The sequence below is a fragment of the Eretmochelys imbricata genome, chromosome 7 (assembly GCF_965152235.1).
Source record: "Eretmochelys imbricata isolate rEreImb1 chromosome 7, rEreImb1.hap1, whole genome shotgun sequence".
Taxonomy (NCBI): Eukaryota; Metazoa; Chordata; order Testudines; family Cheloniidae; genus Eretmochelys; species Eretmochelys imbricata.
Window position 1 is genome coordinate 72,330,302 of NC_135578.1, and position 25,610 is coordinate 72,355,911.

Genomic DNA, 25,610 nt, shown 5'->3' on the forward strand with positions numbered 1-25,610 from the left:
CTTCTCATAGTACACCAGGAGTCCTAATCGAGAAAACAGGGAAAGGATGTATTGCAAGGCTCTTGCAGTCTCCTGTTGGGACCCTCTCTAATCAGCCAGGTGTCCAGGTATGGGTAGATGTGGATTCCCTGTCTTCTTAAACACATTGACACTATTGCCATCATTTCATGAATACACTGAATACTGCTGAAAGTCTGAATGATAGAGCTCTATAGTGGTTGGGCCACACTGTGAATTTTAGGTACTTCCTGTGGGCCAGGTGGATGGCTATGTGGAAGTATGCATCCTGAAAGTCAAGAGCCAGCGCCACAAACCTGTCTTGAGCTTGGAGACATGGAATGATGGAGGCAAGTGTTGTTATCCTGAACCTGAGATGGCATATATATTTATTGAGAATGATCAGGCCTAGGATAGAATGAAGACACACTTTCTTCTCTGGAATGAGGAAAAAAATCCTGGGAATGGAAGCCTCTTTTCCTTAACTCTACTGGGAACTCCTCAATGGCTTCTAAACAAAGTAACAAGAACAATTCTGTTTGTAGCAGGCTCTTGTAAGAAGATTCCCTAAAGAGGGATGAGGTAGCCTTGGGCAATAATCTCTAGTATCCACCTGTCTGATGTAATGGCAGATGTCACATAGTGGAATGGGAAAAGGTAGCTTCTGAACATTATGCTCTGTAGATTGGGTCTGATGTAGCTCTTGATGGTCTTGTAAAATCTGCTGCCGTGTTGAAGGAGCAGGGTGTGTTCCACAGTAAGAGGAAGGCTGCTGCCCTCTGCTGTGACTTGAGCTCTTCTTGGTGTGATATTCTATGGTAGGATGTTGTGAAATCTCACAGGTATTGCTGAAGACGGGACAACTTGTGGTATGGAACAGGAAATGTGATCAGAGTCCTTCAGTGAGTGCAGTGTGCCATCTTTCCTTTCACACTATAGAGCTCTGAGACTTCAAAGAACAAATCCTCAATTGTGGCCTGTACCTCTCTCAGTATGCCTAATGCTTGCAGCTACAATGCTCTATGCATGGTCACTGTGGTGGTCATAACCTCTCTGCAATGTCTGAGGCATCAATCACCACCAGCAAGTCTATTTTGGCCATCCACTGACCATCCTTAATTATACCCTTAAGCTTCTCTCTGCTGTTATGAGGAAAGGTGTCTCACATGGGACAGGGTGAACATCGTAGTTGGACAGCACAACCTGGCGGTTTGCCAAATGCTGTTGCAGTAAAGCAGAATGCAACCCTTCCTTCCAAGTCTTTTAGAATCCTTGGCTGTTCTTTTGTTCAAAGTCGACTTCTCTTGTATGGCAGACATGACCAAGGAGCCCGGGTTGGGTTAAGTGCAGAAGTACTCAAAACCCATAGAGGGAACCTGGTGCTTCTTTTTCCACTTGCTTTGCTGTTGGTGTTACTGTGACTGGCGTTTGTCACAGAGCTTTGACTGGGTCAAGGAGTCTCATCAATGGGGAGGGCAATCCTGGCTACACCAGAAGTTGACAGGATGTTGAACGGCTTGTGGGATTTCTTCAGTATGACAAACATCTCAGTCCTGAGTTAATCTTATCATCACAAAGAGCTCTTGGAATACTTTAAAAGTCATCCAGTGCTAATATCGGTGCAAAGTATACTGCCTCATCCAGTGACAAAGAGGAGAGAGCCTTCAGTGGGGCATTGATGGCAATGGAGACCAGCTTCTTGATGCCTGTGATGGTGGACGTTCACTACCCAATAGGGCCACGGTGACATGCTATAGGAGTACAATTTGATTTAATGAGGGTTGGCCAGTCTGGTGCCAGTCTTGACAGGATGGTAGAGATGAAGTTGGTCTTGGTTGTGCGATCACAGATCTCGGGGGACAGGATTCTCTATTTGATGATGGGGAAAATGTATGCTCTGGTGACAGTGAGGAGCAAACCTCTTCTCGGGTGGTGTCAACACATAAGGCACTCTTGGTGCTGAAGTCTGTACCAGTGCCACTAGGTATCTTGGTACCAATGGTGACTCATATTCAGGCCTACTCCCCTCCACCGAGGGGTAGACACTGAGGGGTGCATCACTGGAGCCAGGAATGGTGCCAGCAGAGACTGCTGTGTCACAGACTCCTCCTTCTCCCCAGTCCTTGACACCACATTAGGCTTCGCAGAGTCCTTTCCAGAGGCTTTGCTGTGTTTGAATTTATGGGATGACACTGAGCCCCTTTCTCAGACTTCTTGATATTTAGAGCAGCCTCAGTGCCTAGCTTCAATATTGGAGGTGTCAATGCTGCAGTCAGTACCAGCTTGGTGCTGCAGTCAGTACCAAATCTTTCCTAGGTGCTGTCTTAGGTGTTGCCTGCTGGATTAAGAGATTTTATCCACTAATAGGATTCTGAAGCTCGTTTAATTAGGGTCTGATGAGACTTTCAGGGATTTTTCCAGAAAATGGAGTTTTAGCCTTGTCTCACAGCTTCCATGTTCCAGCAGAGAAGGACAAGCAAACAGCATCTACTCAGAATACATGAGTCCCCCAAGGCAAAAGAGACACCTGCTGTGTCCATCTTCAGGGGAATTAGTCCATCACAGGATGGACAAGGCTTGAAACCTTTGAGTCTAGCAGGATAAGGAATCCTGTACAGGGGTGTGGTTGCAAGAAGCATCTGATCCAGTTTGGGCCAGACAGACAGTTTGGATCAGTTCATGTAGTCAGATATAATAATCAGAAGTGGAACTGAAGAATATGGAAGATTTTAAAAAGGTTTAGCCTAAGTTAAGACCTAGGGGGTTGGACTCTTGCTGCCCTTTATGCTCTCATATGGGAGCAAGAGGAAGTACAGGGCATACATGTGGCCCCTACAGATACTTGTATTAAATAAAAAACCCTCTAGTGTTGCATGCTCAAGGTCCAAGCAACAGACACTTGAAGAACAGTGTGCTTCTCATTTGTAAGCAACTATTTACATCAGACAGCAAAGAAAATTGTGTCTGTTCAGTATCGTCTCAGCTCAATTGTATCACTAGATTATAAACATTTTCTCTATTGCAGCTGACAGTTTGACTCATTAGGAAATTAATTTTTCCTGGAAACAGTGTTGAGAGGTTTAAAAGGTCCAACCAATTCCACAACAGTCCATGGGAGCTCAGTGGAGTCATGCTTACCAGGAGGGAGATTGATGATAAATGAGATAAGACCTGCAAAGACAGAGAGAGAGAACAAGTCAAATTATATTTTTGTGTTGTAGCTTCTCTCACTCCCAACATTGCCAGATTCACCTTACACTTGAAGAAACTACCAGCCCTTACTAATATACATGTCATGGTATGGCCATCACTGACTCATTTTCCCCTTCTATGCCTCTGTTTCACTCTGCTTGTAGCCTTCAAAACTAAACCAAAATGTCATCCTCTTCTGGGATAAAACAAAAGTTTAGAATATAAGTCCAAACTGCCACCATTCAGGAAAGGTTCCACAAACACCTTCCTGGGCTACAGCACTCTCCAAATCTGTGAGAGCACAAACTTCTTCTGTTGTATCAGGAGTTCACCCTTCTTGCTGTCACAAACAGTCCTTGCCTCTTTGTTTGGAGGAGTCTCAGCACAACACTTCAAGGTGGACTACTAAGATGTGGGGAACCCATCCTCTCTCTTCTACCATAGTCTCCATTCTTGAGGCCCTAAACTCTGAAGCAAATGTCCTCGTCAGCCTCAAAATGTTCATTTCACTCTCCCCTCCATGTTATTCCTGTGCTTACTTGCTTCTTGGGCCTCCAACTCTGCCTTTCCACAGGTGTCTTCAGCACAGCCTTTCCTGCGCTTTCTCCAACTCCTTCTCAGCAGAAGCCCCACCACAGTTCTTGAACACACCAGTCACTGGAGATACCTGCCAGCAGCTCTGACTCTCCCCAGATCTCTCCTCATCCTGAGAAAAGTGGCTTGCCTTTCTTCCATTTCCTTTTCCAGCAGGCCTTGCTTGCTCTGAGGCCCTACAACTCCAATGGTCCTTGGACTACAAATCCCAGAATCTCCTTGATTTGGGAATTACTAAAAAAAATTGTGTCACAGAGCGAAAGGACAAGTGGCAATGCACTGAAGTATGGGCAAGGAAGTACTTACGATGAAAAAAGGGCATGACCATGGACTTGAAGACCTCGAAGGCTTGCAGATGCTAGAGACTAAGGGTATTTCTACACTGCAATTAAAAACCTGCAGCTGGCCCATGCCACATGCTCTCCCCACCCCAGATTTCTGCCTTCCATTTGGCCCTGCTCCCTGAAGAGCTGATGTAGCAGGGAAGAGCAGTGGTGTGTCTTCTTGGCTAGCTGCTGACTGCTCACAGAGTCAATGGCTATAAGGCAACACCTTCTGATAGCAGGGAGAGCTCTCTCCTTCAATGACACTGCACTTTTTTGTTATGTTCCCCCTAACCCAGACAGGCCGGGTGGCCCACTGAGGTGAGTCAGGGGATGGAGGTGACGCTCCTTCCCCAAGCCCCGCTGCCCAGGGCTTGAACTGAGCCTGAGCTCCACTGCCTGGGGCTGAAGTCCAGTCATTGGCAGACCCTCTGAAACCTGCTCATGAATCCCCAGGGGACCACAGACCCCTGTTGAGAACCAGTGTCTTATATGATACAAAATCTTTTTGGTCACAAAAAGACTCTGCCTAACCTACATCCAGTTACATTGATGAGAAGGGGATTTATACCAGCATACCTAGTCCCACAGGGGAAGGAGAATAAGCTACATCCAGTATAAGTCATCTTTATAGTGATAAAAGCGTCCCCTAGATTTTGTACTGATGTAGCTATCTTGGTAAAAAAAATCAGGCCCATGACAGAAATAGTTATACGGGTAAAAATACTGTGTACAGACCAAGTCTAAGAGTAAACACGTTATAATACAAACATTTACTTCTCACTCCAGCCTACATCTGAGGTCTTTAGACAATGAGAGCAGAAAATATCCCTCCTGCCCACCAACTCCCTCCTTAACTGTTAAGGAAACATAGGATGGTACATGTTAACTAATGATCTTCAGCTCACGAAAGCTCATGCTCAAATAAATTGGTTAGTCTCTAAGGTGCCACAAGTACTCCTTTTCTTTTTGCGAATACAGACTAACACGGCTGTTACTCTGAAACCTTTCATTTACATGCTAATTTGTTTTTTTATCAGTGGCACAAGGTGACAATTGTTTAACTGCCATGAAAAACTAACCCAGAACAAGATATGACAAGCATGTATTGGCAATAAAAATCAGCAAAGAGGAAAGCATAGTTTATTTTGATGTATAAAAAGTACTCAAAAAAGCACTTATCTAGCACTTTGCACACCTTGGTCTTAATAAAATAAAATAAAATAATAAAAGCTGAAACAAGCAGCTAACCACTTCAACTGCTCCCTAAAAATTCAGTTCACAACAGAACTCCTCCCCCAACCCATTAGCTCCCTTTACATTGCTCCCTTCACAGAAAAGCCAATGGTTACACCTTGTAGTATGCCCTGAAGGTCAGCAGATCCAGGTTATTACAGGCAACTGTATAGGCAGCAATGCAGAGCACCGACGGGATGTGCTCTGCCAAGAAATATGGCTTAATAAGCAGATTGTTGTTTTGTGTATCTGTTTAAGTTTACCAGAACTCTTGATTTTCATTTATTAAATATTACAGTTTTAGTATAACAATCTTTTTTCCCTAGTTTGTTAAAACCATGTTACTATCCAAGAGATAGACATATGTTTTTGCTCTGCAGAGCCACCCTCATGCATATCCAGGAAGTAAGATGAAATAACCGATAAACTGGCATGCATATATAGTTGAGCGTAAAGGAATTTATTTGATTTGTGGTAATAGATGTTGAATTAGCAGTTAAAACTATGATGGGCAGGTCTGCAAGCACCAGATGAGAGGTTCTTCAGGAAAGGAATTATTAGAATTTCAGCCTACTTTTGTATCATAAGATGCTTTATAGTTTATTTGCAAGGTAAAGTTTTCAAACTCAGTATGAACACAATAACACAATGAGATAAGAAACAACTAAAATGGGCTTGATATAGAGGGGAGAGGACTACAGCAAAACAAAGATGGAAAAGGTCTATACTTAGATAAGATTGGAAAGTGCTGGGCAGCACTTTTTGCTCTCTCAGTGGTTTACCAGCATTAACTGATCTTCATGACATTCCTGAGAGGTCATCCCATTTTAGAGCAGGAGGTACAAAAATGATAGAGGGTTAAATGACTGGTCCAAGAAAACAGAAATAGCAAATGACAAAGCCAGAATTACAACTCAGGAGTTGTTCGGTACCAATCCTGTGCTCAGACAAGATTTCTCTTAAATACTAAACATGGGAAAATTGTTAAGGCTAGACACAGAACTATCCACACACGGACTGGCTCTATTAGCCCCTCCAGCAGTGAAACTGTGGACCAGATGGGAGTCAACTCATGATTTCTGTATATTTGCTACCCATTGGCTTTAGGCCCAGTCTGCGTGCAAAGGTGAGCCAAAATGTAACTGAAGATGTGTTTTTAAATCCATTTAAATTGGTGAAAAACGCTGCATGGACACTGTTAATGAGATAGAAATTTGGCTTATATTGATTTGGCTTCAATCAATTTCTTGACAGCTTAAGATAAATCAATATATACCAGGGTTAAATTAATTTAAGAGGGTCCACAAAGGAGTTTGCAGCAATTTAACTCAACAAGTTTTTAATATCAGTTTTAGTTAAACCAGTGTGACTTGTGTGCGAAGACCAGTCCCTACTGTGACTTGTGTGTGAAGACCAGTCCCAATTTGTATGGTGGGCTCAGAAACTGGGATTCTTGAATGAGAAAGTGTTCTGGTGGGAGGGAGGCAAGACTATATTGTTAGGAATGAAGAAGACTCTGCTATCTGAAGGAGAGAGGAGGGGAACCAAAGCAAAGACATAAGAAATAACGAAAACATTGTCTCTAACAACTAAGACCATACTACAGAATAGTGGCTTCCCTCTCCTCTACCAATGTTCATAAAACTTCACTGTCTATCAACATCAGAAGACTTTTCTGAAGGGGCTGAGAAAAGAGGAAGACGAGGAGAAAACACTGGTGAAATCATTTTTAAAATAAAGATATATGAAAAATCTTTAAGAACAGCATATACAACCTATATGACTACTATATGACAATTCATAAAATACTACAGAAGCAATATATACAATTGGTGGATTTTCATTTTTAGTTTTTTAGCTTTTGGTACAAAGTAAAGATAAAGCCCTTTTTCACTGTGCTTTTTTACAACTTCCTTCCATGAGATAATTAATTTTTCTTCTCTCTCTCTTTTTTTGCGCAATCTGCTTGTTCATAAGGTCTCTGTTAATCAGTCACTGTGGAGGACAAGGCTTCAGAGATCAGGATGGAAATCCAGCAGAAAGAAATCCTGTTGCAAAGGATAGCTGTTTTCATCCAGCACAAAATGGCTCCTAATGTCCAACAGGTAGGATGCTTCAGTGTCTGCTAGTAGGGAGTGGCACAGGTCTGCCACTATCATGCCATAGGTAGTATCTGAGGGAGGCACTGAAAAAGACAGTGAACCAGACAGTTATGCTTCATTGTTATCATGCTAACATCTACACTTAAGTTCTTCCCCCAAGCCCCAAAGAGCTGCCATTGTAATGTCACATCCTCCGATTAGATCTCCTCCTTGGAAGAGATAAAACACAGGAAAAACCGCTCAGCATTTCAACAACACTGAATAATTAATTTAGTAATTAAAAAAAGTATACCTTTTCTTAGAAGAGTTTTGCACAGCTTCTGATTTGCTGAGCCTGTCATTCATAAGCTAAACTACAATTCCTGTGACTTACCCTATAGCAGCTCCCAAGCAGGAGGTCTACTTTGAGGATGTGTCAGCAACACGGGAGTTCTCAGCAAGACACCAACAACATTTGCAGTTATATACATTCTGAAACTATGGCAGTTATTTTTAAAAATTGAGATGAAAATCCATATTATATATTTTAAATTTATATACATATATATACACGAATGTATATACACACACACACTCTCTCTCTCTCTCAGCTCGTAACTGTATTCAGCTATGTTATAATTAAGGTTGTGAGTTTGTCACGGAGGTCATGGAAGTCATGGATTCCGTGACATTCTGTGACTTCTGCAGCAGCCAGCACGTCTAGCTTAGGTGCAGTTCAAGCAGCCCCTGCACCAGACGCATTGTCCGCTGCTGGGGCAGTTTTGGGCCTCCATGCCCGCCACCCCAGCAGCAGTGTTTGGGTGTGGGAGGGGGCAAGGGGTTGGGGCACTAGACGGAGTGAGGTGGGCTCTGGGCGGTGCTTACCTGGGGGACTTCCCGGAAGCAGCAATATCCCTCTTGCTCAGCTGCTAGACAGAGGTGTGGGCAGGCAGCTCTGTGGGCTGCCTCTGCCCAGAGCGCAGGCTTTGCAACTCCCATTGGCCAGGAACCCTCCAGCACTAGCACAGGGCCTGGACCATGCGGTACTGCTCGCTCCCCCCAAGCAACCAGGCCGCCCTCCCTCAGCACTCACGGGGCCCCCGGCAGTCCTCCCCCCCACCCCCGCAGCCAAGTTTTATTCACTGGTATTTTTAGTAAAAGTCACAGATCGGTCACAGGCCGTGAATTTTTGTTTGCTGCCCATGATCTGTCCGTGACTTTTACTAAAAATATCCATGACTAAAACATAGTCCTAGTTATAAATAATTATCTCACAATACCTCCTGTTACCTAAATTCTATTCTGAACTTCCTAGATCTCTCACATTTGTCTTTTGTGACAACTACAATATTTGCCTTCAGGATTCTGAACAACTGATCAATGTTTATAAACTTAATTCCCAAACATTATTAGTCTGGAATTAAGTATAAATGTCTGACAAATCCACAGTGAAACATATGCAATTCTTTTAAAGCTAAATGTTACATAAAACCTCAGAAAGATCATACCAAACCAGATCAATGTCCTGGCCTCTGGTGTGTGTGGGCAGTAACTATAACTTTGTTTCAGTTTAGTGTTTCTGGTTTTGTGTTGCAGTTGATTGTTCTTCTAACAAATGATGTATGGTACAGTACCTATGAATCTGTTCAACCAGTCTGCAGGAATATTCAGGAAGATTTTCTCCATCAACTCTGACACCACTTGAATGCAAATCTCACATCCTTTGTCTTCTGCAGTCATCAGGGCTGGTCTAAATCAGAAAACAGATTCCCATACATGCTTGTATTTGAAATGGTTTTATTTTTGCAACAGAAACAAAATTTATGGTCAAGGTAATTAAATATAATATTGCCTTTATTTACCTAATATTTTCATCTGGTAAATCTCTTATGCTCTTGATTTCTGCCAACCTGGCAGTCTAATGGCTTCTCTAATGGCTGTGCATGATGATGCCATAGAATTATCAACCAAGCTGGGATTTTAGAAAATAGGGATAGATTTATGCTTTTCATAATCTGTGCTTTAGATTGAAAGAAAATGAAATTTCACCATACAACACGTTTAGGGCCAGACCCTCAGATGATGAAGCTGTGGAGCTAGGCTGATTTGTAGAGCCCTGCACGGATACAAAATTTGTGTCTGCATCCAACCCGCAATCCATGGTGAATGCTGGTCAATCATGGTCTCTGGATATCCATGGATATAAAACAAATATCCACAGATTTGTAGGGCTCTACTGATTTGCACCAGACTGAGTATCTGATACATTCTTCAAGCTCAAAACCTTAGTCTTGAGATTAAGATTCCTTAAGAAGATGCCAGGAGAATTGATAGTTCTGTGATTCAGTGGGAAATAACTATTTCCCTTCATCACTCAGAGAATGCACTACAGCCTTTGGCAATTCAACTTTGTTTCAATTAAATGTATTAACATGAGTTATTCACTCTGAGCCAAAAACTGCCATCTTTAGCGGGCACAACTTCCATTCAGTAAAGGAAAGTTGTACCTTAGTAATGGTAACATCTGGCCTGACCTCCACAAACAGAAAGGGCATTTGTTTCCAAAGTAAGTTGGCAAAGATATAGTCATAACCATTTTATTTAACTAAGTTTTCTGGAGGTTAAAAAAAGTGTAGATATTTTTAACAGAGGGTGAAATGCTACATTCTCTAATGCCCAGATGTGTGTGTGTGTGTATGTATATATATATATGAGAGAGAGAGAGAGCATAAGAGTGCACAAGTGTGCTTACCATTCCTGCCACAATTTACAATTAAATTATAGCAAAAACAAATATAGTCAAGTGCCTAAAGCTATGGCATTTCAGGAGTCAAGGACATTCTCTGCTTTTAACTCCAGACCCTTGACCAGTGATTCAGCCTAATCAGCGTACTCTCTGTATGCAAGCAATTAAGCTAGCAGAACCTGTTGGCAGCTTAGCAGTCGTTTCAGACTCCCTGCTGAAACTTCTAATCAATTAAGAATAAATTGCAATATCAAAGAGAAAAAGAGTCAGATGTTTCTATTTCAGAAATAAATAAAAATTAATAAATAATGAAAATAGAACAGTAAGTTTTAATTAATTTATAGTTTTATCAGTTTTTGATATTACTCTTGGAGCCAATGACAATTTAAAAATCTTTAAAAAAAATTTCTCTATTAACTTTCACAAACTAAATTAATTATGTCAGCCACAGAAAGCTTTATCATCAGATCTAAAGAAACAGAAAATAATCCCACATTTAGAGACTCATCCTCACTCTCCCAATTAATCATATGAAATCGATTTTTTCCTTTTTCTAATATATTTTAATTGCTCACATTTTGGATCTTTTCTTCACATTATGTCTCCTATTTTGGTGCTGACATCACAATGTAGCCTACCAGTGTAAACAGGATAAACATCAAGAAATTGATTCTCGGAAGTCCATGTGTTCACAACAAAACTAAGAGTTCATCACTCTAATAAGCAAGCTCAGAGCCCATAAGACTACACAAGGACTGACCAATTGCATTTATATTTAGTAGAGTTCCCAACAAACACTGACAAGAACTAAGGACATTGCAGGATTCACTGTAAAAGACACTTGAGAAATAGCCAAAGGTATAATTAATCTATAATGACACCAGCTATCACATGCAGATATTAATAAGTATAATGCTAACAAAGAAATATATATATAGCTTATTTTGTTCAGGCAAATATTAGAAAGATAATGTAGATAATTCAGAGTCAAATCAATAATCATTTGAACTTCAACCCTACGTTTTTTAGGTGTCTGTCTGACTCCTTGTTGGAATGAATATTTTAATGCTGCTGGAGTTTCACTGTATTGTATCATTAATTGTGATAAGTATCCAGAGCCTTGGATAAGTGTATTTTTAATCATTTTAAATCTAAATAAATAAATACAATAAATAAATAAAAGGCAGGCACAAAATCATTCCAAGTCTGGGTCTTTACAATGGATATGCCCACATCTCAGGGGCCACCTCACTAGGATGGCATGAGGGAGACAGGAGAAAGGGAAGGAGTCACTTCAGTAGAAAAGATCTGCAACCACAGATAAGGTACAATGTAAGAAAGGCAGATTTCCTTAGCTCCAGTGTGTTGCATCCTATTTGGGGTAGGTTTGGCTGTTATCAGGATTTATATAATAATTGAGCAGGAAATACAAGGAGAAAATGCACCAAACTGCACTACCTTTTAATGCTTAACGTTCAACATTTCTGCAGCAGGTAGTTAAGTTGCTTGTGCCTGTGACATCTTCTCTATGGGCAAATTCTTTGACACACCATCTGCTATCCCCTTAACACTTAGGGCATAGCCATATTTCTTTGAACCACATCTCATTATCTAAACATGGACAGTCCTGGTAAATAATTCAGATAGGAGACCTCAAAGAAGTTAGTGAGGAGCTATAGAAAGTGGTGTTGGTGATATTAGCTCTGTGCTGCTGAAATCTGTTGGATTAAATAAAATCAAGGCCCTGACCATGTGGTCTTCAAAGATCTGGTGATACTTTTAATAACCATAGTATCCTGGCTAAATTCTAAATTTGGGTACTGCTATTCTGCTTCCTCAAAATTCTCCCAGTAGTTTTAACTGGAGGCTATATACTCAATTCCCTAAGCTGTTACGGAGAATTGTTGTTGAACAGATGCAATGTTTTACTTCAGAAGAGATGGTTACATTTCCGTGTAGATAGTTGAGATCACTTTGTGATCCTTGGACATATGTAAGTGTAAGTAATTATTAGTGGCTTCCAGAAATGCCACTCCCACACCTTGACTGCAATATAAGTCTTTAAACCACACCTTGAAGTCTTTAAACCACGATTTGAGGACTTCAGTAGCTCAGACATAGGTAAGAAGTTTTTCGCAGGAGTGGGTGGGTGAGATTCTGTGGCTTGCCTTGTGCAGGAGGTCAGACTAGATGATCATAATGGTCCCTTCTGACCTTAATATCTACGAATCTATAATTAATTTAGATACCTTTTCAGGGGAACATACCAAGACCTCGTGCTTCAGGTCTTTTTTAAAAATGAGGAAGTTAGTTAAAATTGCCTGAAGGGAAGAGTTAGGAAATGAAAGTTCATATAATCAGCTAAAAGAAAGGAACAAACTTTATTGAAGATGTCGATTAAGAAAAAAATTTGAATAAATACCTAGAGATATAAAGATAAACAAGAAATTCTTTTAGTGCATCAAAAGTAAGAAGCAAGGGTCTGTGGGACCATGACAATGTAAAGTGGTAAAATCAAAGAGGTTAAGAAGACTGTAGAGAAGCTGGATTTATTTCCATTTTTTTTTAAATCACAAAAGATGAGAAAAACCTAATTGGGGGATACTTTTTAAGATAATGAAAGTAAAGCACTATCCAAGGCAAAAGTAACCAAAAAAAGAAGAGGGAATTCTGTTCTGTATAAGATTTAGTCTTTGATTATTCATCTTCTATGAAATTGTGGGCATTCATCCAATATAGTTTACTTTCTCCAAAAATATGGAAATAAGTAACTGTCCACTGGATTTCCTAATAAATTCAAATAATCTCCTGGAGAAACTGCTTAACTGCAAAAAATCTTTACATCAGAGATAAGCCAGAAATGATTTCATTTTAGATTTCTGAAATGCAAAATATTGTGTTTTGCATGGTATCTTTCTTACAAATTGTATCCTTAATACTTTGTGGGTGAGTCTTGTTGCCTCATCATTTCTGGGATTCTCAGGGCAGTGGGTTAACAAACTTAGGTAGATTTCTTTTTTAGACTGGCTCTGGACAAAACTTAAAACTTTTGCAATCCACAGTACAAAATAGATTGCAGAAAAAGCCTTTAGTGGATCAGATGAGGCATTTGGAAAAGATTTACATTTACTTGGTTCTGCTTATTCTGGGATGCTGCCTTATCTCAGGTTCTTAATTCAGACTTTCTTCCCAATGTCATTTAACTTCACTGAGAGTCTGTAGCGAGGCAAGGACTCACTGGTGCAGCGCCTCCTGCTGGTTGTCCTGGGAATTAGCTCTTTTCAGCCTTCGGAGTACCCTCTGCAGGCTGGTGACTCGCCTGCCACTGGCCCCGTGTCCCTCATGAACCTCAGTGCCCTTTACCTCAGGATCCTGCCCCCAGCAGTACCCCCACACTCTGTCTCCCCTCCCAGGGGAACCCCAACCCTCTAAACCCACCTTGCCACAGTGGCTATTGCCAGTCATCATCTAGCCACCGCTCACTGGGGCAGACTGCAGTGTAATGGCCACTCATAATTGACAAGGGGTTAGGACCAGCTGCCTCAGCCTATTCCCAGGCTGCCCCTCCACAGCCCAGTACCTTTCTGGGCCTTTACCAAGGCCTGCAGCCTGGGAGTTTGCCAGGCTGGAGCTCTCCAGCTCCCTTTGCCCTTCCCCAGCACTGCTCTGTTTCAGGTACCTTGCTTCCTGGCAGCTAGCCCTTCCCACTCCAGGGCTAGAGTGGACTCCTCCCAGCTTCTGGCCCACAGCCTTCTTATAAGGGCCAGCTGTGGCCTGATTGGGGCATGGCCCCAGCTGTGGCTGCTTCCTCCAGTCAGCCTAGCTTTTCCCCAGCTGCAGCCCTCCCCACAGCTGCTTTAACCCCTTCAGGGCCAGAGTGGGGTGACCACCCCGCTACAGGGTCTTACATGGTTTAATAAAAATCCACATCTTGTTGTAATACCTAGAAGTAATTTTTTCAAATGTCTGTCACTCTCAAATCAACCTTCTGTTTGGTGCATGACACAACGACTAGGACTATAAACTAGGCGTGGGATTCCCCTGCTCACATACACATACTTCAGCTAGCTCGATGAAAGCTAATGCAAATATAAATAGCAATGTAGTCACAGCAGCACAGGTAGCGGCAGAGGACCAGCGTAGTCACACCAAATTCATACCCACTGGTTTTAGGTGATTATGTACTTGGCATGACCAGCTCAATGAGAATAAGTGAAAGTATGTGTATGCGAGCAGGGGAATCACACTCCTAGCTTGGAGTGTAGACATAGCCTATGTCAGTTTTTATTTACAGTAACATACCACAGAAAATACTGATCTGTAATTAATCTCTTTTGCACAAGTACTATATTTTCTAATATGGCTACTTTAAGCAACTACAAACTAGATATCCAGCTACAATTTGGTGACCATGGAGAGAGAGTATATATAGCCACCTCTGTCAAGTCAAACATGCTCTCTAAAAATACCCCTAAAATTCACTAATGGTACAGATAGACAGGTACTGGGAAACTGAGTATTTTCATTCCATGTTATCAGAATACTCTCTAATCCTTAAATGCTGCCAGAATTCCAGCTCTTCACAGCAATATACAACATATACAACTTTTCTGGGCCAAAACAGTCTGATGCTATGTGTACTCCATTTAAAGAAACCCCTGAGGACTAAAGCATATAACCCCCTAGAACTAAAACAGGCATTGTGTGTGTAATTCCCTGTGCACTGGGAATCTGTTTGCTCATTATTTCTGGCACTACTGTGTTCTAACCAACTAACAAAGTGCTGTTAGCTATAGATAAAGAAAATATCTTCTGGCTGTGTGCGACTTGAAGGAAACACTATTATATCATCATCCTCCATAAAGGAAGTAGAAGGAGGGGAGGCAAAGGGTATATATCTGGGATAAAAACATGGAAAGAGGAAGAAAAGAAATAGCATTGTGACCCTTGAAATCCAGGAGAGAGACATGATTAGAAAGAATAGTAAACTTTTCATACAATCTCCCTTAGTTGACCATATTTTTTCTGGGCCATTGTAATCATAGCCCAGAAGGAATGTGGTTTATTTTTATTATTTATTTATTTGAGTTTTTAAAATACAACTTTAGGCACCCATTCAGTGCTCTGGGCTCTTGGTCCTTAAATTAAAAATCTAAACAAACATTTATATATAAACACCGTAATAGCCACCTCAGCCCATGCCATGTACAGCCTAAGTCAATGGGGGGAAATATGAGCTTTATAACATGCTGGAAGGTTAATAAACCTGGGCACGGGCAGATCATGTTTGCATTTCATAAATAAAGATTAACATTGAAAAGGAAAAAAAAAATCTAGCCCAGGCTGTCAAAATATTTTATAATTCTAGGGATAATGATGTATTTGTTGAGCTAACTGTTTTAATACCTTATCAGCTTCTTGTGCTGCTACTGAATCAAAATCAGATGCTATTTCATGTTAGACATTTCCCTTGCTTTGTGAGACACCAGAAGAAACACAAGCAAATGTACTATGAGATATTATCTTATTCCTAATTATGCCCTAAAAATTAGTGAAAGTGTTTAAGATTATGAATATGAATTAGTTAAAAAGAGACCTGTTTAAAGGTCACAGATGATCCATATTAGAACTCTTCATATAACAAAGTACAAACAACATGCAGATTATAAAAATTTGACTCGCAAAAAAAGTTCAAGGAGCAATTCTGTTTCTGAAACCACCAATCATGCTGAATTTACAACACTCTCATGCAAACAGATTTAAATAGCCTTCTGAAGAAGTCATGGGGGACATGATTCAGTGGGCTAAGGAGAAAAATGTTATTTGATCTCAATCACGAATATTAACTATTTTAAATTGAACCAATTTTCACATTTCATGCTCTTACAAAAATACAGAAATAGAGGAGAACAACATGTTTTGTTAATAAATTGTATCTCATTCATTTAGATGAGATGTTTCTCTGGTGAAGCAGGGGAAGAGACTTCTCTTGTTAGCATGCACTAAGTAGTTTACAACACGCAACTTGGAATTGCTATTAAGATGTGCATGATGTTTTACTAGAACACCAAAGACCAGAATGTCAATGTGAAAACATTAGATACACACTACTCTTTATAAAAGTTATGGGTTCAAGGTCCACATAAAGGCTCAGTTTCAGGAACTGATATACAATGCAACTCTAGGAGATTGTCTCACCATCATTGTGCCAGCCTTGGGTGAGAGATTACACAGATGTCCTTTAGGCTCATCTTGAAAAGAGAAAGTTAAAAATTTCCGTGGCAGGGGCACCTTATTTTATTTCTATCGTGAATCTACCATATTTCTTTCATGCTCTTACAAAAAGTTGAAAAACAAATATAAAAAAAATTTCCTCTGATAAAATGTCAACATTATTAAAAGAAATCTCTCCCTGCTGAACAAAACCAAACCTTTTTCCATTTAATTCATGCTAATAAGAAAAGACTGAGTAAATAGATAAACTTTGCAATGTGCCCTGAAAGACATAATATTTGGCCTGGGTTACAGCAAAGGTGAGAAGCAAATTCCAGAGTTAAGGGCCTCTTCCGAAAAATCCCCTACTAACAATTCTGATATATACAAATTGAAGGTCTAGGGAACTGTACAAGAACAAAATGAGCATTATTAACATCTTACAGAAGCAATCTCCTCCCATGTGCTCCAGACCTATTGCAGGACTGGTCATGTGCACACTTGTTTTCTTCTGTATCTACAGTAGGCAGGTAGGCTTGGCTTTATTATAAGGTAGGCTGACTGACTGATGGCTACTTCATAAGGATTTTAATTTATGCAGCTGGTAATTTATGTATTTTTCTCAAAAGGTTTAGACTAGTTTGGGTTCGGTATTCTTGTTATGCCTTCTGTTAAAGAAATAATGCCAACTCCTTATCTGTATTTGTAACAGGGCAGCACCCACCTTCCGCAAGCGCCCCCTTCTGGTTGAGTATGTCTGCAATCTTTCAGTTTATGGTGACTCCTGTTAGTGGTTTCTCAGGCGGTTTTTCAGTGACTCAGCCCTCCGGCCGAGTCACACACACTGTCTGTAGGTGAAACAGAACAAACCCTTTCCAGGGTATACAGTGTTTACCTTGTCCTGACACTGGTATGGGAGCTGTAACCCCAGGGATTCCTCCCTGAAGACACGGTCTTCTTGCAGCCCTCCCTGACCTCAGTCCTTACTCAGTCCCAGCAGCCAGCCAGGAGGTCCTTCTTAGTTCCCCCAGTCCCTGTCAGTAATTCTCTTGGGCTCAGTCCCAGCAGTCAGCCAGGAGCTCCTTCTTAGCTCCCCTAGTCCCTGCCCACCCGCAGCTGTCCATGGTCCTGTTGCTCTTTCAGCCAGCCAGGAACACAGTCCTCTCTCCTCCAGCTCTGGACAGCAACTGACTACTGCTCTGTTCTGCAGCTCCTTTTATATGGCCCTGATTTGCTGCTCCCTGAAGCCTCTCTCATTGGCTTCTTCCCTTCAACAACTCTAGGCCACTGGAAGGACTTCTCTTCTGCTCCTTTCTGGGATAGTGTGTGGCTGGACCCTGAGGCCTCCAGCAGGCTGTCACAGTGTTGCATAAAGAGAAGGTACAGATGATGTCCTACTACTTCAGCACCCAAGCAGCAGGGTACTGTTCTACCATTCTCTTGAGCGCTGCGGGAGGGACCTACCTAATTGCAGGTGCTGGCACACTGCAGTTCTAGGGAGTACAGTCTGAAAGTTTGGGACTGGCTAGACTCTCTAGCTCCCTCTAGCCATATGTTATACTGTGCAGTGTCTATTCCCCACTTACGTAATTCACAGTAGTAGGCAGGACTGTACCCACGTATGTTCACATTGTATTGTCCGTGACTAATTCTGGTTGTATGCTTTCTTTGGGGAAGGGGATCATGTTGTCATCTATGATAATTTAATACAGTCCTAAGCATGCTGTCAGCACTCAGAAAACAACAGAACAATAATTACTAATAATACTCTAATAATACAAAAACTAATGCCCTGGTATTTTTGAGTGGGGGGTAATTCCAAGGACCAAGCCAATATTACCTTATTCAATAAAAGGGACTCCTATGTTAATTACTGTGTGAGCTAGTACAGAGTGAGAAATGACTGCTTTATTTGCTGGTACTCAATCACCACACTCCCTGTTCTATCCCATTATAAAGCAAGTTAGGATAACTTAGGAAAATAAGGAGTTATATGTAAAAACAAATTATATGCCAGACTTTATGCTCATTGCCTCAGAATTCACCTGTACTACATGCATGCTATGCTTAATCCACGCTGCAAACAAGGTAAAGGTAAATATGTGTTTGAAATAATAAATTCTTTAAAACAAATAACGATTTCTACATTTAATAATTATGTTGTTAAATCAAACCATGAGGCTTATGTTTGCTTGAACCTGTTATAAATGCAAGTGTTTGCATAGCCTATCTCATGCTGCCACCTGCTGGTCATTATGGGAGGTACGCAATCAATTGGAAAGATGCAGGGTTTTTTGCCTTTTGTCCCCCTTAGTTTAAATTAGATGGCGTATCTCATTCTAGGATGAAGCTTTGCTTTCACCAAATTTGAAAGCTAGGAGGAAGCATGACATGGTCAAATGGATTTCTTGGGTTCTCACATAAGCACTAGAACCAGGATCCTCCTTGATCCCAGTCCAGCGTTACAGTAACCCCAAACATCGCTACTATCCCCTCATCACATTAAATGGGAGTCAACAAATTATGATGGCTTATTTAAAGATGGAATATAACCTTTAAGTAATGATAAAAAATAATATAACACATAAGGATACTTTGCATTCTGTAAATTTTTCCATCCAAAGTATTTTACAAACACAAATGTAGTAAACCTGATATTGTTTTTGAAGAAGATAAGTATTATCACCTCATTTTGCTGGTAGGGAAGCTAAGGCAAAATGAAGTTACAGGACTCACTCTATGTCACACAAAAAGTCAGTGGCAAGGCCAGGAACAGAACTGCCTTCTGAGTCCCAGAAATGTGCTCTGACTACCAGAAAATGCTATTTCTTAAAGAGCACACATACAATATAGTAAAGAATAAAATACATTTCCATTCACAATGTTAATGTACGTGAAGCCAAATTTACATGAAATTTATTATGGTTATTCAATATATTTTAAATCTCTCTTTAATGCTAAACGTTGTTTTACTAATCTTAGTTTTCTTATTTGATTTACCTGTAGAACTTTCTCACTTTGTTAAATGGTAAGCAGCTAAGGCACTGCTTGTAGATCTTGTTCTCATCGGTCTGTAGTTCCAACCCACATTTTGCACAACCTGAATAGATGATCATAGGAAGAGAAGCCAAAATACATTCTAATGAAGTGTCAGCATCTAAGATGAGTTGCCTGTACTGGGGAGTAGCAATGGTAAACTTCAAGTCTAAGACATGGGCTTTCAATTGAATCACTCCTACAAAAACAAAAGGATTAGATCAAATTTTGTGCCATTATATCAAATTTTATAATATTATCATAGAAAGCAGTACCAAGAAGATATAGCTCAACTGATTCAAAACACTGCGTATAAATAACATAACAATAGCCTGAGATTTACTTTATCTTTTTGGAACTGCATATTGACATGCTTTACAAAGAATGATTTCCTCAGTGATAAAATCATTATGATAAAAAAAATCTGAAAGTAATGACCTATGTGCTTAAATATTACTGTGATAGATGCTTATATTTTTTTAAAAAACAGACTTTGAGATCAGACAGGCAATACATAATAATAATTTAGATGTTCTCTGATTATAACAATGCCAGAGACTATTCAAACATTTCTCACATATAGAGGTGTCTTGGTAAGTAAACCTGGAAACATAAAACTTTCTATGGCAGGTACAACAACAGACAATGGGGAAACAGGATGCTATGATACACCAAAAGTTTATAGCATCAAAGGGCAGTTTGATGGAGGGGAGCAGCAGCAGGACGAGAATTTGTTTTGCCTTTGTTCCACCTGGAGTTCTAGCTCTGTGTGCCCGAGGAGCATGAGCAGTGCAGCTGGAACATTCAGAAAATAAAAGGATAAATGTTAAACAAGTCCTACTGTGTACGTGTAAATGGTGATTTTCCACAGCTTATAACTTAACCAAATCTGGACAGATTTTCATGGGTACAGCAAAAGACACCTCTCCAACCTCAGGACTATGCCCCTGCCAAATTTTAAGTCTGTGATTCAAACTTTGAAGGCGTTAGATTTGTTCCAAATGGGATTACAAAAAATATACTAGCAAAACTACTTATTTTCATTACTTAAATTCCCAAAAATGACTGTACTGTTCAAACTGATCAGAACTGCAAGCAATGGAAAACAACTGGTTATTGATCTGGATAAAAAAAATATTGAACAGGTGCCTTGTCCAGCCTGTGCACTGAACCAGAGAGGGGTCTTGCGGAAAACACAGTACATAGCAATATAATTAAAAGCTATATCATAATGCATACACACAAGAGTGCACTGGAAACTATAATTCTTTCATTTCCTATCTTCTGAACACTTGACTTTGCATCCTCAACAATGTTCTTCCAGCACAGTTTTGTTGAATGACTATACACAGACATAGGTGTCCATTCTATGCTCTGAGAGAAAAGGTCTGTTTTGTTCTGCTCCAGGGGTTTATATAGTTTTTAAAGTGAAAAGGACCATAATGCATAATAAAGGCCACAAAACCTCATCTAGTAGTTCCTACACCTGCCCCAGTAACTTTTATTGAACTAGTGCATATCTTTTAGACAGATTTCAAACTTGGATTTAAAGACTTCATGTGATGGAGAATTTATCCCATTCCTTGGTAAACTGTTCCAATGCTTAATTATCCTCACAATAAAAGAAATGTTACAGTGGAGAGTAAATGGCAATACGAACACATTTAATCCAAGCTGTTTTTATTCTGCTCCCCCTCACAGGTCATCTCTATGCCTTCTGAATGAAGGCTGCATTCACACTTTTACTGGGATACTGAACAACTGCTTCCAAGACACACAATTTCAGGCCTCCAGCTAGCTGTGTGTGTCTGGTTTTAATGAAAACACTGTTAACTATCATAAATAGTCAGCTTTCCTGCTTAGCAATGTGTCTCTCACTTAAATAGGTAGTCAACAAAGAGCTATGGATTACAATCTCACCTGAACATTTTTCCTCCAGGTGTGTTGACAGATTTGTCATTTTCATGAGAGACTTTTCACTTTTTTGAAATTTCTCTTTAAATTCAACTGCCCTTTTATCATCATCAAATAGACACTCACAGGATGACCATGGAGTTGTGTGCAGTTCAATGTCACCTGAAATAGAACTACGCTGGGCAAGCAGATATTTAAATTCCCATATGTGATCTGAAAAATAAAGCAAGAACAAATAAAGACCCAAGAAATTGAGTTAACTTCCATGCTTGTAGAAAGCTGCAAACACCTATGAGATTCCTTAATAAAACAAAATAATGTGCTCAGTGTTGTCTGCTATCGCGATTGTATCGTAAGTTTCATGATAGCTGGAATTTTTCTTAAAAACAGTTCCTGGATCAAACTGATTGCACCAGACTCTCAGGTTTCACTAAAAAATTTAAGCTTTTTAGTATTCATGGTTCCATATAAAAATTTGAAAACATGATCCAAATGTACACAAAAAGCAAACCCAGAAAGTAAAATGAACCCCAATTTTATCCTTTTAAAATCTCATGTTTTTTTAAGGCAATCTAATAACTGGGGGTGGGGTGCTGGCTGATAATACTGACTGCTTGTCTTTGGCAATGCTGTTGCTCTCTGACATAGGACAGTCATGAGACTATAAAACATTCTTAACTAATGCAGTGAAATAGTATTGTAATAATTTCTTGTAAAATTTCTTTTTCAGAACACCTGGTATTATTAATACTACTATTCCTTAGGCGTTACCTATAAAATAACTAAACATTTTTTTTTATATTTTTGTTTTTTATAAAAAAGTTCCTACCTGTGTTTGGGAAAACAAAGGGAAAAATGTGCTAAATGTTGAAAGGTTTAATTAGGAGAAAGAGGACTTAAAACCACTAAGCTAAATTCTCCTCTCCAGTCCACAAAATGGGTCTCTTTAAAGCTATTCTGGTTTCTCTTTATGCCTGGAACTCCTATTGAAAGAAGTTCAGTGCATGTTGGGAGAGTAGAACAGCCATGAAGAAATCAATTGTGGGGGAGGGAAAGGGGTTTGGTGTGGTGAATTTAGCTGTAAATATGCAACAGCAATCCTTCAACTTACAATAAAGCAACTGCTCAAAGGTGGATTTTTTCTCCCTTTATGACTTGTAAAAAGGGCCCAACTGTCAATACACACTGCTAAACCCAACTGTTGTCCAGAATTAGTTTATTGGCATGTGGTTATGGAGTTGAATCCTGGAACTTGAAGAAGGAAATTATATTAGTAGGAGAATTATAGTGGGTATCACTGATAAGTGTCATTTTGCCATTGTCCAAACATTGATCCATCTTCCCAAAACTCTGTACTTTGTTCAGGACATTTCATTTTACCGATTTGCACAATTACAGATCACACATAGTGTAGTATTTCTGTATTTTAATGCCTTCGTCATTTGCTATCTGCTTCAGGAGTCACTAAACCACATGCCTGTGCATATTCTTGAAACACAATCACTTGATGAAGCTCCATTGCATAACTGAGGCATGAATCATAGAATCATAGAATATCAGGGTTGGAAGGGACCCCTGAAGGTCATCTAGTCCAACCCCCTGCTCGAAGCAGGACCAATTCCCAGTTAAATCATCCCAGCCAGGGCTTTGTCAAGCCTGACCTTAAAAACTTCCAAGGAAGGAGATTCCACCACCTCCCTAGGCAACGCATTCCAGTGTTTCACCACCCTCTTAGTGAAAAAGTTTTTCCTAATATCCAATCTAAACCTCCCCCACTGCAACTTGAAGCCATTACTCCTCGTTCTGTCATCTGCTACCATTGAGAACAGTCTAGAGCCATCCTCTTTGGAACCCCCTTTCAGGTAGTTGAAAGCAGCTATCAAATCCCCCCTCATTCTTCTCTTCTGCAGGCTAAACAATCCCAGCTCCCTCAGCCTCTCCTCATAAGTCATGTGTTCTAGACCCCTAATCATTTTTGTTGCCCTTCGCTGGACTCTCTCCAATTTATCCACATCCTTCCTGTAGTGTGGGGCCCAAAACTGGACACAGTACTCCAGATGAGGCCTCACCAATGTCGAATAGAGGGGGACGATCACGTCCCTCGATCTGCTCGCTATGCCCCTACGTATACATCCCAAAATGCCATTGGCCTTCTTGGCAACAAGGGCACACTGCCGACTCATATCCAGCTTCAACTTCATATGAAGTTCAGTACCCTCTAAGCGTTACACTACTTTTCAACCAAAATTTAAATCAATGGGGTGACTATCTTTTTGAGTAGGTATTTCATTCAAATGGGGTTTAAATCTGCTCCTCTATTCTATGGGAGAAATGCATGCCATCGAGAGAAGAATACAACCCCTAAAATGTTAACTGTTTTATGGAGCAGTGCTAGTCACTCCATAGTTGAGGCTGAAGCTCACATTTGAGGGTTATAATGAACTCAATTTTCAACCCTTGACCCAAACTTCTCAAAAGAAACCAACCCATGTGAAATTTCACACATCTCATGCAAGGGAAAGTCTGGAGTGGGGAAAATCAGAAAAGGAGCTTAAAAGTTTTTATATTTCTTTAACAATTTCCTGGCATTGACTTCTCCTAAATTTTTTCAGCTTATCAGATCTCCAAAATGGCTTAGCCTACAAACTTCAGTTATTCACTTGTTTTCTTAGATGAGAAGCACCTATTTTCGGAGAAAGGAGGAAAAAAGTGTCAATATGGGGATTACAATTATATTACCGGTGGTGCTTGTAATGCCACCTATAGTTAAGTTTGCCTGACACTTTCCACTAAAAGACCCTGTTTTCAGTTACTTACAAGATGAAAGCAGGAAGTCAGAGATTAGAAGTAAAAGTGGTGGGGGACAGAGGCAGGAGACGGTGATAGGATAGGTAGGGGTAAGAGTCAAAAAGGAGGGTAAGAGTGGAGGGGCAGGAGTTGGGCAGAGGTGGGATAGGAGCAGAAGGCGGCACAGGACAGCTGGGAGGAAAGGAGATGACAGGAGCAGAATTGTCTATGATCACTGCTAGAGCATACGCTCCTACAGATTTTGAAACTGAACGCATTATTCCTGAATCTCAAAATTCCTTTGCTGTCTAGCAATTAGCTATGAAAACCAGGGGCAAAGTGTCTGTCTCCAGCCCACCCTAATGACTGGTTTACACAGAAGATAACATTCTCTACGGCTACTCATTACACTGTTAGCTCAAGCGGTAGAGGACCACATACACTGTGAATCTAAATGTCCCAACCCTGCTAATGATTCATGTGAGAGGCCAATATGATTCTATAGATGACATTTTTGTTTTTTCAATTTTTAAATTTTTTTTTAAAAATGAAGGAAGCTACATTAAACAAAATGATGATATCAAAGAATCTTAAGGTTGTAAAGTCATGCAAAAAAATTAAGAATGCCAATCAAGGTTGCCTATGGATGATCACAGTCACATACTATTTAGTATGTGAAGACTATGTAGTGTCTCTTTTTGGATGCAATAACATATGAAACATGTGAGAGAGTGTAGTTACCTCAGACTAAGATACACAAGGGGAGTGGGGGTTTTCTTGTCAATTTCATGGCTCCTGCCATGAAACTGACAAGACAGCGGATGTAAGGGACACAGCATCTACACAGGCACTGCGTCCACTCTAACTACACCGATATAAGCCTTATGCCTCTCGTGAAGGTGGAGTTATGATGTCGGCATAGTAGGGCACTTACATTGGCAGGACAAAGGCTGTAGTGTAGACACTGACATAATGAGGTCGACATAAGCTGCCTTTGTCAACCTAACTGTGTAGTGTAGACCGGCCCTCAGGGCTAGTGTACACTTACCAGCGGATTGAGGAGCAGAGATCGATGCATCAGCAGTCAATTTAGTGGGTCTTCACTAGACCTGCTAAATCAACCCCAGATCACTCTCCCGTTGACTCCTGTACTCCACTGGATTGAGAAGAGGAGGGGGAGTCAATGGGAAAGCGTCTCCCATTGACATCGAATAGTGTGGATCCTGTGGTAAGTAGGTCTAAGCTATATCAATTTGAGTTATGCTATTCATGTAACTCAAATTGCATAGCTTAGATCAAATTTCCCCTGTAGTGTAGACAAGGCCTCAGACAAACTATACTGCCCAGAAGTAATACTAAAGACTATGTTCCTCTGGCTGAAGCAAGCCACTTTTTGTTTGCCTTTTCGCTCTTTTTCTGCATCAAGCTGAAGAAAGTCCTGCCTTGTCACTATGCACACTGGGTTAGAGCAGGTTAGTGCAGATTCCACAA

At 40.5% G+C, this 25,610-nt stretch overlaps 1 protein-coding gene across 8 annotated transcripts in view; it reads right to left on the reverse strand.

Annotated features, from left to right (window-relative positions):
• Nucleotides 1-7,054: 7,054 nt before the first annotated feature.
• Nucleotides 7,055-25,610, reverse strand: part of SHLD2 (shieldin complex subunit 2) — a 77,738-nt gene continuing 59,182 nt past the window's right edge. For 4 of the 8 annotated variants that reach the window (XM_077821402.1, XM_077821406.1, XM_077821399.1 and 1 more), the window contains 4 exons: nucleotides 21,339-21,545; nucleotides 19,383-19,617; nucleotides 9,058-9,173; nucleotides 7,055-7,527 (listed from right to left, as the gene is read on the reverse strand). In XM_077821402.1, coding sequence (XP_077677528.1) covers nucleotides 7,355-7,527; nucleotides 9,058-9,173; nucleotides 19,383-19,617; nucleotides 21,339-21,545 — 731 coding nt within the window. In that variant the 3' untranslated portion in view covers nucleotides 7,055-7,354. Of the gene's footprint in view, nucleotides 7,528-9,057; nucleotides 9,174-9,204; nucleotides 10,804-17,106; nucleotides 17,254-19,382; nucleotides 19,618-21,338; nucleotides 21,546-25,610 lie in introns of those variants that run through there. The other 4 variants (XM_077821403.1, XR_013346618.1, XM_077821404.1 and 1 more) reach the window with 4 other exon arrangements.